This window comes from Tursiops truncatus, chromosome 21, assembly GCF_011762595.2.
Source record: "Tursiops truncatus isolate mTurTru1 chromosome 21, mTurTru1.mat.Y, whole genome shotgun sequence".
Lineage (NCBI taxonomy): Eukaryota > Metazoa > Chordata > Mammalia > Artiodactyla > Delphinidae > Tursiops > Tursiops truncatus.
In genome coordinates, this window is record NC_047054.1 from 32,239,212 (window position 1) to 32,256,387 (window position 17,176).

The 17,176-nt window shown below is 53.8% G+C and overlaps 1 protein-coding gene across 1 annotated transcript in view; it reads right to left on the reverse strand.

The window, feature by feature from the left end:
* The window catches only part of ANK1 (ankyrin 1), a 98,513-nt gene that overhangs the window by 45,408 nt on the left and 35,929 nt on the right, over positions 1 to 17,176 (reverse strand). The window contains exons 10-22 of the mRNA XM_033848812.2: positions 16,904 to 17,101; positions 15,390 to 15,488; positions 14,856 to 14,954; positions 14,188 to 14,286; positions 12,572 to 12,769; positions 11,931 to 12,029; positions 11,036 to 11,134; positions 7,007 to 7,204; positions 4,541 to 4,639; positions 2,645 to 2,743; positions 2,327 to 2,425; positions 1,254 to 1,346; positions 712 to 784 (exon numbers count right to left, since the gene is read on the reverse strand). Coding sequence (XP_033704703.2) covers positions 712 to 784; positions 1,254 to 1,346; positions 2,327 to 2,425; positions 2,645 to 2,743; positions 4,541 to 4,639; positions 7,007 to 7,204; positions 11,036 to 11,134; positions 11,931 to 12,029; positions 12,572 to 12,769; positions 14,188 to 14,286; positions 14,856 to 14,954; positions 15,390 to 15,488; positions 16,904 to 17,101 — 1,552 coding nt within the window. The remainder of the gene's footprint in view (positions 1 to 711; positions 785 to 1,253; positions 1,347 to 2,326; positions 2,426 to 2,644; positions 2,744 to 4,540; positions 4,640 to 7,006; positions 7,205 to 11,035; positions 11,135 to 11,930; positions 12,030 to 12,571; positions 12,770 to 14,187; positions 14,287 to 14,855; positions 14,955 to 15,389; positions 15,489 to 16,903; positions 17,102 to 17,176) is intronic.

Below are 17,176 nucleotides of genomic sequence, written 5' to 3' on the forward strand. Positions count from 1 at the left end.
GGATTGAAGTCAGTTAAATTAAGAGGCATATCATCAAAGGGGATACAGGAGAGCTTTCATCGCCTAGCTGACAAAACTACATGACCCCTGGGTTACTGATATGCAAGGGGCCAGAGAGAAATCTGATCCAGCCCCACCCTTTTTTATCACGATCTTTCTCTTCCAAGTTCAGTGGGAAGACAGGCTTGCCTGGGGCACGAAAAATGCCATAAGTACCCGTGGCCACAGAAGTTGAAACTATAGTCATTTCATAATGACTGACTGTCGACCCAGCGGGTGGTTAGAAGAGCAGCTTATGAAAAGCAATTCTTCCAGATTTTAAATGAAACAAGCTTTGTTCAAAGCACAAGGAACACACCAAGTGGAATTTTATGACAGCTCCTTACAGCTCTGAGAGTTGACTGAGTTGAATCACAGTCCTTGTATGATATAGGCAGACACACATGTATTTGTGAAACTTTGTGGGATTTTATATTTTAGTCCCTGCGATGTAGATTTCCTTCTTCTAAAATCACATTAAAGGGGTCTTTTGGATAACGGACAGCATCTTTAGAGCGTGGTTCTGTCCAGCTCTTACTAGGTCGGCAGAGGTGGGCATGCTGTGAGGTGCCCCGGGGCGACAGCAGGGTCCCCCCCACCGGAGTGTTCAGAGCCCCGAGCACCCCTTTCAGCCTGACTTGACCCGGACGCGGTGTTGATCCCAGCCTGTACCTTCATCTTCAGAGACGTCCAGGATCTCATCCACCGTCTCGGGGAAGCTCATCCGGTGCTTGTCGCTGACCAACTAAAAGGAGAAAAAGCAAAGACTTCAACCCAAACACAGCAGTGGGCCCTTTCACCCATTCAGCAGTTACCTGGTTATGAGTGTGGAGACAGGAAGGAGACGGCAAAGGATGTTTGTCCCAAATGAAGAAAATGACAGCTAAGAGGGTCTCTGGGGTCTGGCAGGAACCGCAGAGGGATGAACGGAACCCCAGCTTCCCGGCGCCTGGTACCTGCCCCCAGTCCCATCCAGGGCTACCCGCTCCGGTCTGGTGGCGGCCCCTACTCCTCCGGCCGCTAGGTGGCAGTAAAGACCCGCCTGATGAAGGAGGAGCCCCGCCCCCCGCGCCCCGTCCCCAGTTCTTTTGGCTCTGAGCTTCCCGCGGGAATCCTAGGACACCTAGGCTCCCTTTCCCGGGGTACCCCAAGGGGCGCCCTGCGGCCAGGCTGTGTGTGTCCGGGGTAGGGGTGCAGGGGAGGAGCAGACGTACCGCGACACTGGTTTCATCGGTGACAACCTTGAGCACGTCTGTTACAGAAATGTAGCCCAAGCGCTTGGCTATGGCCAGAGGTGTGGTTCCATTCTGGGGAGAACAGCGGAGGGAGGGCGAGGTCAGACCGAGCTCACGCCCCAGTCGTTCATACCCAGAGCAAGACCGCTGCACACGCGTGGGCCCAGATGTGTGTCGCCGACGCCCACAACGACGCTGCAGGGCGAGAGGAGGCCACAGTGCGCCAGCCTTGAATGGGAGCAGGGGAGATCTTACCACCAAAGTCAAGGGTGGTCAAGAGGAGAGCCAGAGGGAAGGTCAGGGGGGCACCAGATGCAGTTGTAGGAATAGGAGGGCACCGGGCAGTACTGCCCATGGCTCCCAAGGCCGGTTCTTTGGGTGTCAGTTACTGAGCATTCAAATAGTTAGAGTAATCCACATACTTCAGTGAACTCTTCTCAGGCCAATCAGAAATCACGAGTCACCAGAAACAGGGGAGGGGCCTATTTCTACTCTGGTTTTAAAAGGCAGAGCTAAGCGACACTAAACGGATACTGAGGCTTTCTTTTCTTCTAAGTTCTCTGGTCCCAGGGGGTGCCCCGCTCCGATTCAGCCCCATCCACAGTTACACGGTTTCAGCAACCGCACCCACAAAGGCCTGCACGCTTGCTGAGCTGGAAGCGGCCGCGGCGACAACCTAGTAAAGCTGACAGTCGCGTTATCCAGGGCAGGAAGTTCACCCTGAACAGTGACCACGGACGTGGCTGAAGACACCGAGGCCCCCAAACCTCACACACCACTCAAGACATTTGGCTTTGTTCACTCCCACAGATTTCAGAAAGGGTTTTGACAATATTTTAAAAAACATAAAAAGGGGGGAGGGGAAACAGTGCTACCAGGATAACCTTCTGTCTTCCAGAAGGAGGAACTAATCCCAACAGCCCACGCCCTGGGGAGCCCGTCCAGGCCCCAGACACACAGGAGGATGACCCGAGTTTCCCTGGTGAAGGGATAGCGCATGGGGCCGCCCGTGAGAGCAGGTCTCTGAAATCAGGAACCGGGCGGGTACTTACCGAGCTGACCTCGTTTGGGGAAGCACCATTTTTGAGAAGCAGTGTCACGATGTCTGTATGGCCTTGTTGAGCTGCCTGGTGCAGGGGACTGTATCCGAGCTGTAAAGCAGGCAGACATTTGGCAGGGTGAGCTAGCTACGAGAGAAAGCACTGCCCACCTGCCACAGAGCGTGTGCGTCTTCTGTGTGTAACGTAGAAAGGCGTTTTCCCCATTTCCTCCTCCAGCGTCAAAGCTGAAAGTTGTGGTGGGGCCCCAAGTGCGCCCGGAGTGACCCTGGCTGCATCTGAACTTGGCACTGCTCTCAGGCAACCCAGTACCTTAGTCTTGGCATTGACGTCCGCCTGGTGCTGTAGCAGGAACTTCACCAGCCTGATATTCCCATAATGGCTCGCCACGTGGAGTGGAGTGTAACCCATCTGGAAAGCAAGAGAGGAGACAGGGTGACCAGCAAGGCTTCGGGGGACACCACGAGCCGTTCTGAGCTGGATGGGAATGAAAGTCTCACGACAGTGGTGACTGAAAGAGAGGATGGACGAGGAGGCCCTTTGCAAGGTCAGCAGTGGGGCACCACGGGCCTGGGAGGGACAGGGCTCGGTGTCAGTCAAGTGCAGTGTGAGATGACTAGGAGAGACCCAAGTGGAGAGGTTAAGTAGGTGACTGGAAACCGACACTGAGCCCGGGGAAGAGGGCAAGGCAAGGAGGCACCTGAGGGGAGTTGAAAGTCTTGGAGGTGAGAGACATCCCCCAGGATAAGTGTGGAGAGAAAAAGTGGGGCCCATGGACTGAGGCAGTACTTACAGGGAGGTCAGAAAAGAGGATGGGGAGGGAGCAGCAAAGAGGAGGGAGGAAAGCCAGGAGAGGCCCGTGTTACAGAAGCCAAAAGGGGTCAACCCCAGAAGGAGGGAACCGCCAGCAGACCCTGGGAGAGCAGCAGACTCAGATGAGCACAGACAGCAGTGCAGAGATCACTGCCGACCCAGACAAGACCTGCCTTGCACACTTATTTCCACTAGAAAGCTGAAATCCCACTGAAAAACTCCCCAGAAGGCTGTCTAGGTTACAGAGTTGTACCATAATGGAATTTATAGGAACTGGCCATGGCTAGAAATCGGTGGCTTTGGGCATTTGTTCATTTGAGTTTTGTCTGCAGAGGAGGTAATTGTCAAGAAAGCCATTCTGCTGAATATTTTAATGCTCCCTCCAAACGCCAACAAGCCAAGGCTCTCTGGGCTCCTCAGTGTCCCTGGGGAGCCCGGTCCCAGAGGTGATCTGGACCCAGACCCTGCAGGCTGGATCTGGAGTGATGGGATGGCTTTGGGACCCCCAAGTTCTAACCCACAACATAAGATCTCTCAGGACAGTACCCCAAAAGACAAAACCAGGCCCACAAAAGAAGCCTCAAAGATCCAGAACATTCTTTGGTTTAAAGCAGGTTCCTTTTGAAGCTATAGGCAGCTGGGGATAAAATATGTCTCTGGATTTTTCTCAGGGAGGCTTCAATGTCACACTGCTGCCCGATGTGCCGGAGGAACGCTGGAAGGGGCTGGGGCTACAGGGTCGTCACTTTGTCCCTTCCTTTGAATACAGTTGCCTTTTGGTGAAAAAGAACAAAATGTCACTTCTTCCAGGAAGCCTCTTCCTTCCACCAAATGGAAACACCCTCTCCTCCCTCTGTGCTCCGTGGGTTCACGAGAAGCCCCCTTGCACCGCATATCACACCGGCTGTCCCTTCCTGACTCTTATGTCATCTGCAGATGCCTTGAGGCTCATTGCACTGTGTGCTGGGCACTGGGTCCTCCTCCACCCAACCCCCACCCCCAGAGCTCCCTGCACACACAGAGGCTCAAAGAATGCTGACCTGCTTTTAGCCAAATGCCGGAGTAGAAGGGGCGGAATTTTCCAGTGCATCCTGACATGTTGATACCTTGCTCATGTAAGACAGGGCTTGGAATCATGATTAAACGTCCTTTCACTACAGAGGATCAAAGGTCTAGCCAACTTTTTAGACTCCCCACTGGAAAGCGAGCCCATTGGCCTGGGGTCCTCAAACTCCACTGCCGCCCCTAGGAAGTGGCAGACAGGAATGGGCCACTGGGTCCTCGGGGTATCCAATATCCTCAGATGGACCAGTGATGGAGGCCAGAGTGGGTAGGCCTGTGGGTGCAGGGGGAAAGGGGAGTCCCTGTGGACAGAGTGCCGGCTGCTGGCCTTACCCGGGTGGCGGCGTCCACCGTGACACCATGTTTGATCAGCACGTCTGCCACTGGAACGTGACCTTCTTGTGCGACCAGATGAAGGGGAGTGAGTCCACTCTGGAAAGGAAAAGCAGTTCATCAGCTTGGAGCCAGGAAAGAATTCCAGGCGACACTGAAAGAGCACTGAGGTTTGGGAGTCGAACTTGGCTTTGCACGCTCCAACCAGTTGTTTGACCTTAGACAAGCTCTTCTAGCCCCGCCCCCCCATCCTTAACTAAAATATGAGGTGGTTAGACTGAATCAGAGGTCAGCAACAGTTTCTGTTAAGGGCCAGATGGTCAATATTTTAGGCTTGTGTCTCTCTTGCAACTACCCAGCTCCGCCAGTTATAGTGAGAAAGCAGCTATGCCAACACGTAAATGAATGGGCATGACTGGCTTCCAATAAAACTTTATTTGTACAAACAAGTGGTGAGCTGGATTTGGACCCCAGGCCGTAGTTTGCTGAATTCTGAACTAGATGAACTTTACGATCCTTTCCAGTGGTAACATTTCCTATTTCCATGACTCGAGATGAGCTTCAAAGCCTTGGTTTGCTTATCGAGAAAATCGGGATTATAACTGACGAATCTCAAGGGCAAAGGAAGGCTCACTTGAGAAAACAGACGAAAATGCATTGTAAACCACGGCGGGACATTTAAATGCAGCCTGTGATCAGCACATCCCAGCCAGTAAACAGGGTGGAGGATCCTGCTGGGACCGAAACCCCCAGATTCCTGGAGTTTTCATCACAGCTTTCTCACGAGGATGGTGACGCTCCAGCGACCTTGACTGACACGTGCGCATTCACGCAAAAATGCCAGGAAAGGCTTCCCTCCCCCGGAGCCCGCTCAACACGCCTTCCTAACCGTGGGGCAAACAGGGCTGCAGCTCCTCTGTCATCGGAGCCAGTGGGCAGGGCCTGCCCCCTCTCCAGAGACTCCACTCGCCCTCCCCTGCCGTCTGCGCTTCCCCCAGGCTGATGGGAGGCCCAGCTGAAGCCTGCGCAGGCAGGTGGGGCTGCCCACATAAGAACAGGTCCTGGGTCGGTCACAAGCGTCCGGGTGCCCTGCCTGATCCTTGGGATAACGCGGTAACCTGACTGGTGAGTGTGGATGTGGATGAGTGGGGATGTCTCAGGGCAGGGCACCCCCCTCTCCTCCTGGCTCATTTAAATGGTACCAGCAAGAAACCAAGAGTCCTGTCCAACACAATGGTCCTGCCCTAACAGTTCCCTCCTGGGGTCACCTGTCCAAAGCCATCCCGATAGAGCCAATGGATCCACACGCTTTTAAGAAATCTTAAGTTACCCTCAAAACGCTTGCCTTTCTGAAACTGTATTATGTTCATCTGTCGTCTAAAGAAGTGACTCTTCATATCGTATGATTCCACTTGTACGAAATGTCCGGAACAGGCAAATTCATAGTGACAGAGAAGAGATTAGTTGCCAGGGGACGGAGGTTTGAGGGAAATGGGACGTGGCTGCTAATGGGTCTGAGGCTTCCTTTGGGGGTGATGGAAAAGTTCTACAGTTAGACAGTGGTGGTGTTTGTCCAATTCTGCAAATATACCAAAAAACCCACCGAATAGTACAGTTCAAAAGAGCGAATTTTATGGTACGTGAATTATATTTCAATAAAATTGGTGTTTAACAAAAGAAGTGACTCAGTCTTTCTTGGGTCATGCGTTCTTTTGAGAAGCTGATGAAAACCATGAGGGTGTCCCCTGGGAAACGGCTCCCACGCCCATCCTCCCACGTGCCAGGTACACCACATAGAGGGTTTCCTGCTCACACGTCAACAGTCCCTGGACTGAGACTCCATTGAAGGGACAGGTTGGCACTGAAAACAATATCTTCCTCACAGAAAAAGAATATTTAGTCCCAGCTTACTTAGTACATTCCTGAATGTAGACACTGGCCTATACTTGGGAAAGCATGCAATGGATTTCAGTAGTGATCTTTTTGTAGATTCTTGAGTCAACCTCTTTAGAAAGGACCAGCCAAAGCTTTGGCATCAGGTAGGCTTGGGGTCCTGCAATCTTGGAATAAGCAACCTTTCTGAACTTGTTTATTCATTTACAAAACTGAGATAAAACCTACACAGGGGGACTTCCCTGGTGGTCCAGTGGTTAGGAATCCACCTTCCAGTGCAGGGGACGCGGGTTTGATCCCTGGTCGGGGATCTAAGATCCCACATGTCACGGGGCAACTAAAGCCCGCGAGCTGCAACTACTGAGCCCATGTGCCACAACTAGAGAGAAGCCCACACACTGCAACGAAGAACACGCACACACACACACACACACGCGCGTGCACGTGTACGTGCGCATCACCTGATTCAGAACCGGGGCACACAGCAGGTGCTTGATCCTGAGATGCAGTGTGTCGTCAGCTGACCCCCCAATGTGATTGAGTCTGTAGGGATATTTGCAGACGCGTGTTTACCTTGTTGCCCAGGTTGCCGTTGGCCTGTTTGGAGAGCAGGAGAGCCACCATGTCCGCGTGACCCTCCTGGGCCGCCAGGTGGAGGGGTGTCACGCCTTGCACGGACTCTGCGTTCGCCGAGCCCCCGTACTGCAGCAGGTTGCGGGCCACCTCCATCTGGTTCTGCTTGGCAGCGATGTGCAGAGGGGTGTAGCCGTTCTGAAATAGAAGGGGCCACCGGAGCCTGGTTACAGGAGTGCTGAGTTGACAAGCTTAGCACATGCCTTATGTTTTAGATCCTCTGAGGAGGGGCCAGGAGGCCTGGTTCCGGGCTGGTGTCACCTGGGAGGGCCATTTCAGTAAACAAACCAACCAACCGAGTCCATTTGGTTTGGAGAGGCTCCCAGAGCCAGCAAATGCCCTACCCGTTCTCTCCATCTATCTTCTGTGGTTCTGTGGTTCTTCTCTGGTTCCCAGAGCCAGCAAATGCCCTACCCGTTCTCTCCATCTATCTTCTGTGCACAAGGTGCTCTGTCCCAAACAGATGCTAGGATTCAACCAGGCAGCAGGCCTATAGAACACCCAGCAAGCTAGGCACACAAGTAAATGAAAGGCTTCCATGCCCTCTTTCCTACAGTGAGAAACATGCCCCCCAAAGCCAGTTCATAGAGGAAAGGAACAGAGCTCTTCTCTCCTCGTGATGTTGGGCCAAAAGCTCCCCCTGGGCCTGGTGGCTTCAGGCAGGTGGCGTTAAGAGTACATGTCCCCAGCAAGGGACCTGGGGCTGTGGAGTCAGTCCTTGGTCCACTTTAACCGGCCATGTGACTAGGGGCAAGATGGTCAACTAGACTTCCTTTCGTATTTTTTAAGCCATTGTAAGAGGACAGTAACATCTACCTTGTTCTTAAAGTTGTTGAATGGATCAAATATGATAATATATGTGAAGGTGCTTTCCAAAATTGAGATATAAAATTAATAAAACCTTTGTATGGTTTTGCAGTGCCCTGGTTCACAAATCTGTTAAGTCCGTTATGAGATGAGGAGATCGGTCCCACAGTAAATCAGCTACGTCACTGTGCACTCTCTATTCAGCTGGCTTTCCTTTCCCCTTTGTCTTGGGAGGAAGACTTTCTCAATGAAGGAAGCAGTGCCTGGGAGCAAACTCCATACCCCACTGCAGGCAGCCTACTTTGATTATCACTGTTGGAAACCACTTCCACCTACATCATCCTTTTTGAGCTTCACTGCAACCCACGTACAGCAAGTAAGACAGGCATTTTTATTACTACCCTGCTTTCTGGATAAAGAAGCCAGTTCTCGGAGAGGTTAAACGCCTTTTCTAGTGTCACATAGTAAGTGAAACAACGGAGAACCCAAGTCTGGTCTTGTGACTCCAGATTCCAGGTTCTTTCAACTGGAGCAAGATTCCACTTGGAATCTCCGTAAAATGCAGATTCTGACTCAGACGGGATAGGGAGGCCCTGGACTCTGCATTTCCAACAAGCATATGGGTAAGGCTGATGTTGTCGGCCACAAAGCATTCAGGGCTAAGGGGGATGCCAGGCCTGAGGACCCCTGTGCCGGACCCAGGAGCTTCCAAGCATATGCCCACCCAGTCCTAGAGCAGATGGCATAAGGCATATGGTCTCCTGCCACGGCCAGCATCCTTCTGGCCATCCCACAGAACTGAATCTCCTTTGCCAGCCACTGCCGTATTGTGGAAACCAACATTTCTGATTCTGCCAGGATCCACTGATCAGGGAAAAGAAACAGAAAAAAAGGGGCCGACCAATACAGTAAAATCCCAGTTTAAAGCACTGGGGGACACAGTGAGACCCGTCTGTCTGCAAAGTAGATTTTGGGGAAAGGAAAGTTGTCATCTACCCAAAGAATAAATTGAATAATAAAAATCATTCTCTCTGAGTAATTATGTAAGATGATTCATCCTACTGTTCCTCCTTTTAAATTTGATTATGTTATGAGAAAACATTAAATTCTTTGTAGGTTGTGTTCCCCTGACAAGATCGGCATTTTGACTGTAATAAAATTAATTAAACAAAATGAGTTTTGTACTGTATCAAAAGGGAGCAAAGAAAAGCGGTGTGGTTCAGTGGATCAGGCCTGGGATTTGGAGTCATCCCCAAATGGAGATCCTTCTCTCTGAGTGTCAGAGAATCTTCCGACTCCAGAGCCCAGGTCTTTTAGCTGGAGCTGTGCTTCTCAAACTTGAATGTGTGTGAAATCACTTGGGATCTTGGTAAAGTGCAGATTCTGACGGGGGGGCCCCAGATTCTGCATTCGTAACAAGCTCCCAAGTCAGGATGAAATGGGGTAAGGCCGCTGCTCACCTAGGGTGCCGACTGCAGCCTGCCTTCCATTCCCTGCATGGAAGCAAGGATTATTAGGGCCTCTTTTACTGAACAAAGGACAGGAACTTGAGTACTTATTCACGTTAGCATTATCAGGAGTCCAGGCCACTTGGGCAATGGAGGATGTCCGCACTGGAAGAACGGCATCCCGTCCAGGTCAGGCTGCCAGGTGACCCGCAGTTAAAACCAAGATACAAGAACAACCGTCAGTCTCAGATCAGGGACCAACCCCTGTGAGCTTTCTCCAAGCTGGGACTACAGGGAATGAATGACCTTCTGTAGGTGACAAGGACGAGGGGCAGGGAGGCAGGAGCGTCGGGGTGGTGGTGGGGGGAAGAGTCAGGAACGGTGTGAGCCAGTAAAAGGCTCCTCTTCCCCAAGGAAATGCGCTCGTCCAAAGGAATGCGCACGCTGGAGAGAGCTCTGCCCAAACAGTAAAACAACATTAGCATCAAAATTAGAAAGGGGTGGGTTTGGTTTGGGTGCAGAGAGACTTGCATGTGAGATTCTACAAAATTGCCAGACTGCTTTGGAAACTATTTTTTGCCATGGAAACAAAACCCATCTGTGCAGGGTTTGTGCTTGGATAAAGCTCCCTTTAAATACCATGAGCCTGGTTCTGATGTCTTTTATATAAGGAGCGGTGCGAGTCCAGCGTTTTATTTTTAGAAGCAGGAGTAAGTCATGTCCCAGCAGGGCTGCATGCTGTCTACACAGTGATGTGGGCTCTGCTACAACAGCGCGGGACCGGAGCCCAAGGAGAAGGGGTGTCTGGGAGATGCTGTGTCTGCAGGAACGGGAGGCTGTAGAATTCAGATGAGCAGCCGTCCTGAGAGGGGAACTGAAGCCCCGCCCTGCCTTGCCCTGCGTCCCCGTGGAAGTCAGCAGGCGTCGGCTGGAATCACACTGACCCACCCATGGCTCCCTCCTGCCACAGGGCTGAGCACTGTGGCGCGCTCAGGGACCGCGATGTCCTTTGCACCCGAGCCCTGCCCCCTCTCCTCGCCCCTCATCTGCGTGGCCACCAGCCCCCTCGGCCCCCCTCCCCTCACAGATCCTGCACACCTTCTCACCCCACAGGAGACGGCCTGTCCCCCCAAAATGATCCTCGTGCCCAGCTTTATCCCTGTACCTTGTAGAGCGCCTTCTCAGTCCACTCTTACATAAGCCCCATCCACTCTCTACACTCCGGGTCCCTCAGGGGCGATGCACCACCCATGGCTCTGAGCATCTCAGGGGCTGGTGTGAGGGTGCACGCCAGCCACACCTCAACGTGTAACGTGTGTACAGAAACGGCACCATCTCAGAGCCGGAACTCCAGAGAGAAACAGATGTGGGGGGAGACTCCGCATTCAAGACAGGTTCCTCGCTCCAAGGTTCTGGTGAGTTCACCCCCAGCCCTGAATATTCTCCAGGTGTGGCCCTGGTCCCGGAATCCACGAGCACGCTGTACATGCTGACCTCTGACACCAGTTTGGGGTACACATTAGTTGTGTAAAACGAGCTCCACATCTGCGAGGTGACCTGTGGCTGAGAAGCGCTCCCCACTTCCCGGCCCGCTCCGGCTCCCAGTCAGCAGCCATCGCACTGCAGGCAATCGGGCTGCTTCTGCACAGCCCTCCCTGAGGGGTGGCGGCCGCCTGCTGTCCCGGGTGGGGGCGGGGTGGGGCAGGAGGCTTACCCAGGCCAGGCTGTGCGGGGAGCTGCCCCGGGGAAGCAGCAGTTTGACAATGTCCAGGTGGTTGTGGTGCACGGCGACATGCAGGGGCGTCAGGCCATTCTGCGGGGAGATGGACAGGGGACAGCCTTCGCTCAGGGGACATCCCACTGGCCATGCCTGTGGCTCCAGGCAGCACCACGTGGGGATCCGTATCACTTCTGTTACACAGGAAATCTGCTTGACACCATTTCAGAGCCAGTCTGGAGCTGAAGTCACTAAAGAACACACCAGCTGGACCTGGGTCACCTCCGCATTCCTGGGGTCACCGCCTCAGTCCTGGGGTCACTGCCTCATTCCTGGGGGGTCACCTCCTCAGTCCTGGGGGGCCACGTCCTCAGTCCTGGGGTCACCGCCTCAGTCCTGGGGTCACCGCCTCATTCCTGGGGTCACCTCCTCAGTCCTGGGGTCACCACCTCATTCCTGGGGTCACCGCCTCAGTTCTGGGGTCACCGCCTCATTCCTGGGGTCACTGCCTCAGTCCTGGGGGGTCACCCCCTCAGTCCTGGGGTCACCGCCTCAGTCCTGGGGTCACCTCCTCAGTCCTGGGGCCACCTCCTCATTCTGGGGGGTCACCGCCTCAGTCCTGGGGTCACCGCCTCAGTCCTGGGGGTCACCTCCATTCCTGGGGGTCCTAGGGGCTGATGGGGCAGTGCAGCATCCTCGCTCAGAGGGGCCACCGGGTCTTTGTAGAAGGGCAAGGCCTCTGTCAGAAAGATCTGCCTCCCCAGAGGCCATTCTTCCTGGACGGCTGCCCATGCGCAAGGGGGACACAGTCGGCTCAGGCAGAGATGACCACCCAGGTGCAGCTGCCCCTCTGCCCCGGGTCCACCCTGGCAGGAGGGAAGGTCAAGCTCACCTTCCCGGCGGCGTCTGGGTGCGCGTCATGCTCCAGCAGCAGTTGTGCCGCGCGCACCTTCCCGTACTTGGCCGCCACGTGGAGAGGGGTAAATCCTTTCTGAGGAGAAACACAGGCCGTCGGAACCGTGGGGAGGCCCGCCATCCTCCCTGGAGAAAGGGCCCGCGGCAAAGGAGGTGTCCCACCCCGACTGGCGTGGAGACACCAGTAGAATAAAGGGCGCAGAAGGTGTGATCCCGCTGAGACTCCCAGAGCCCCGGGGGCTGCCACCTGCCCCTCTCGTGACGGAGTCAAAACCACTGGTGCTGTTATTTGACAGCCAGCTAGTTGCGGGCAGGGCCTGGGCCGCCAGCCTTCTCGCATCCCAGAGCCTGTCTGGTCTGGCCAGAGCAGATCCTGAGCCATTCCATGATAAACAGACGAAGGCTGGTGGCTGGATGAGAAACGACAGTTCACCTTCCTGGGGAAGGACGGGACACACCCAGCTCACAGGTGGCGGCCAGTCCTGTGGGTCCATTCCTTCCAGCAGCCCTCAGCACAGTCAAGGCAATACGGAGGACCAGATGGGAACGCCCTCCCCTGCCCCAGGACCAGCTGGGACCAGCCTGCCGCTCTGGAGAACGGGAGGAGGAATGCTGTACCTTGGTCATGCACGCCTGGGACGCCCCCTTTTCCAGAAGGGCCAGGGCCGTTTCCACGTGGCCCTCTCGGGCCGCGATGTGCAGGGGGGTGTGCCCGGCAGTGGTGGCCAGGTTGGGGTTGGCGTCGTTTTCTAGCAGGAGCTTCACCATGTTTGTGTGGCCAATGCGAGCTGCACAGTGAAGTGGGGTCTGGTCATCCTGGAACCCAAAGCGAAAACAAAGAACAGGGAACACAAAGGTTACCTAACCCAACTCTTCATTTTATAAAGAAGGCAGGTGAGGCCCAGAGAGGTTAAGTGACTTTCTCAAGGCTACACAGCTAGTAAGAGGAAGAGCTGAGGTTCAAATCTCTGAGTTATGTTCTATATAATATGTTCTATATTATTTAATCCTTATAACAACCTTTCAAGTTAGTTGTTATTCCTACTTAATTGCCCAAAGGCTCAGCCTTCCCATCTGTAAAATGGGAATAATGGTATTGACCTCATAGGGCTATGGTTAGGATCAAGCAGACAGCGTGTATAAGATGTTTCACACCACGTTTGGCACACACTATACATTGTGGTTGCTCTTACGGGCAGACCTTGGAGACATTGTGGGCTCAGTTCCAGACCACTGCAATAAATTGGGTAACAGAGTAAAGCGAGTCACATGAATTTTTTTGGTTTCCCCGTGCATATAAAAGTTATTTACACACTATTACACTCCATTATGTGTGCAATAGGATTATGTCTAAAAAATACACTTACCTTAATTAAAAAATACTTTACTGCTAGAAAAATGCTATCCACTTGACAACACGGGGTTGCCACAAAACTTCAAATTGTAAAAAACACTTTATCTGCAAAAAACACTTTATTGCAAAAAACACTTTATCTGTCCACACTAAAGTGAAGGGCAATCAAACAAGGTGAACTGTACTGTCTCGCGAGTCCTGTCTAAGCATCCACTTGTCTTTCTGTCTGAAGGCTACTCTGGTTTTCTCTACGCCAGGGGCAATGGGAGGGTCAGACCTGGGGAAAGATGACTTTTCATCCCAGCTCCCGCCCCCCCCCCACCCCTTCCAGTTTCCTCCGGAAGCTGAGGGGGTCAGTGGGCAGGGTCTCTGTGTAACTGGGCCCAGCTAGGGGCCTCCTTCCCTTGGGTTTGTGGCTCAAACCCAAACCACAGTCCTGACACTAAACAGAGGCTCTGTGGTCTGTGCGGTAGGAAAGCCTGATCCTGGCCAAAGCCAGATTGCAAACTCGGCATCACTCAGTACCTCAGAGATGCCTTTTACATCGCGAGGGCATCTTGATTTTCACCGGCAACGCTTTCTTCAAAAAGTTGCTTCTCTTCTGAAACTGTGACTGTAACCACCACGCAACCTTTCAGCCCGCCCCGCCCCCCCCCCCGCCCCCCGCAGTACTGTTTCTTGGCCTTTTGTTGATGCCAACACATCTCTGGGCTTCTCAGAACCCTTGTAAAGCAGAACCAGAGCGTGTGCTGCAACCCAGCAGGTGTGACAAGGAATCTCGGCGCCACGAGCCCTGCAGCCTGCTCTCCGATCAGGGAGGATTGCTCCTCCCGCGCTTGAATTACTTCCGTCTGGGATCCCTCCCACCTCCAGAACCCACCTTGGCCTTGGCATTGACTTTGGCTTTGTTCTGGAGCAAATATTTGGCCACTTCCGTGTGTCCTGCTCTGGCTGCCATGTGTAGCGGGGTCTCCACTTTCTGTAAAATAACAAAATTATGGAAGTGTTAACACCTGCTGGGTTTGCAAAAGGGCACACACAGGGCTCCGCAGTGCCAGCCTGGAGTAGCTCGGCGGACATTCCTCCAAGAGGTGGAGATGCCCCAGCAAAAAGCAACTTCAGCCTTTAGTCTGCTGATGCCTGGGTGTGTGTGTGTGTGTGTGTGTGTGTGTGTGTGTGTGTGTGTGTGTGTGTGTGTGTGTGTGTGTGTGTGTGTGTGTGTGTGTGTGTGTGTGTGTGTGTGTGTGTGTGTTACACTTAAAGGTAAACCCCAGAGCTAAGGAATGTTTAAAAACATACATGTATTCCCAGATACCACTCACAGACATTCCCAAATGATCGTCCAAAATAAAACCCCCAAGACTTACACATGGGTGACACATTTAACTGAGAAAGCGTCAGTACATACAGTCATCTCCCCAAGTCCGAAGCGCCTGCTATTCTGAGAATTCTACCTCCGTCCTCGAGAGGAGAGCTTGGGATCGCTGGCAAACGCTCACCTCTGAGCCCTCCGTCCACAGGAAGGGCCTGCTCTCCCCACGGACTCACCACATTGGAGACGTTGGGCGATGCTTCCCGCTGCAGCAGGCTCTTCACGATGGGCAGGTGCCCCATGAAGGAGGCCACGTGGAGAGGTGTCAGGCCAGACTGGAACAGACCAGACAGGAGTGAGACGGGGGAGACTTGCCCACTCCTCCAGACACATAGCCAGATGGAGCTTAAGCTTTCCTGCCTCTAGGGGCTCCAGAAGAGTCTTCCAAGGAAAGGGAGTTCTAGGAAATGGGTCTGCTTCTAGGAAAATGGCCGGAGGGGGAAAAAAACACTGCAGGGTGATTCCACCCACATGTACAACTCAAAACATTTTGCAGCTGACCTTGGACAGCTCCCTGAGATCTGACACCAGCTCCTGGTCTTAGCGACCCCTGATGTATTCCTGAGAGTTCTAGACTAGCACACACACACACAACACACACACACACACACACACACACACACACACGCAGCCACAAAGAACAACTCTCAAGATGGCTATTGGAAGAAGGCCCGCGGAGACCGTCCACTCGTCTGCGGAGTTTCTCCTACCTCAGTGACAGCATCAATGGAGGCCCCCGTCTTCAGCAGCAGCTCCATGACGCGGATATGGTTCTTCTTGCAGGCGATGTGTAAGGGGGTAAAGCCATTCTGCAGCCCCACACAAAGGGAGACAGGCAAGCAGGGGCTCGCACTCAAGCCCAAGGAACACCCAGACCACCCTGCTGATGGAAAGGGAGCCCCTGCCCAGCCTAAACGTCAATCACTGTGAATCACGGAAGGGGCGGGTGGCTCTCACTGTGCACCAGGCGAGGTCCTGGGTATGTTGTCTGTAAACCCTTTTTCCAAATTTCGTCACATTTTTGGACGCACTGAAAGAGCCTGCCGTTTAAAGTTTCCTTAAGGGGAAATTTACAATAAAGAGAACTGCTGTGAAGCCCAGCACGTTCCCTGAAACCGCCGTGCGTTTCTAGTCAAATGGGTTTCTGAACCTCAGCCCTGCTCGAACATGATACGCTAGGATGTAAACTCCACCAGGGCAGGGATTTCTGTTTGTTCGCTGGGTTTTGCCCGTCTGCTTGTTTTTTCAGTGCTTTAACCCCTAGGGCAGTGGTTCTCAATGTGAGGGGAGGGGACTTTGTCTCACCACCCAGCCCCCGCCCCGGGGACACTTGGCAATGTCTGGAGACGTTTTTGATTGTCACAAGGAGGGGAGGAGTGCTATCAGCGCCTAGTGGGCGGAGGCCAGGGATGCTGCTAAACATCTATTCACGGGTCAGTCTCGCCACAACAAAGAACATCGGCCCCAAATGTCAGTAGTGCTGAGGTTGAGAAACCCCGACTACCCCAGACAGTGCCCCGCAAGTGGGGACTGCTCGGTGAAAGCTTTCTGAACAAATGAATGAATAAATGAATGAACGAGCCATCCTGGCGGCCTGGAGGCTGTCCGGCCTTCTAAATTCTCCTCCTCTGGGAATGGGCAGAGGGGAGATGGCGGGTGTGGGCAGGCTCCGTGCAGCGCTCCGGCCCCGCCAGCAACTTCCCCGGGAGCCCCCGGCCTGGGGCGAGCGAAAGGAACCACAGTCCCAGGAGGGAATTTGCTTTAGGCCTGAACTCACCTCTGCTCAAGCACCATGACCACTGTGAGCCCCTCTGCAGAGGAAGGATGCTTAGCTGAGCCCATTTCACTCGCCCCCAAAGCAGGTCAAAAAGCCAGGCAGTCACTAGAAATCACCAACCCTCAGCTCTGGGCACGGACGGGAGTGACATCCCGCATACCTACCGCACACACTGCTTGTGAGTCAGGTGTCCTGGGCCCAAACCCACCCAGACCTCAGCCTGTTACGGGGGCTCGGTCATTATGTGTGGGATGCGGCAGGGAGTAAGGTCACATCCGCCTGTGCGCTGCCACGCCCCGTGGGCCTCAGTGCCCCGCCCCCTGACACTGTCCCCGCCCTGAATCTCCAGGGCAGCTCCAGGCACCAGTGGGTACCTCCCTGGGGGGCTCAGCCATGCAGCTCTGGCCCTAGCCCCTCTGGCTCCTTTTCCGATAGCCTCCTACTCACCAGGGCTCTGGAGTTTGGTTTGGCCCCTTTATCCAACAGGACCTTGGCCACCCTGTGGTGGCCGCAGTGGGCAGCCACGTGGAGCGGGGTCAGGTGGTCCAGTGTGATGTCGTCTATCTCTGCATTGTATTGCAATAGGAGTCGGACACAGTCAAGGTGGTCTCCCTGAGCCGCCATGTGGATTGGGGACAAGCCATTCTGGTGAAGAGGGAAAACAACCAGTTGCATAGGAAATGAACATGGAAATTCAAGGCAGGCAATGATTCCAACCTC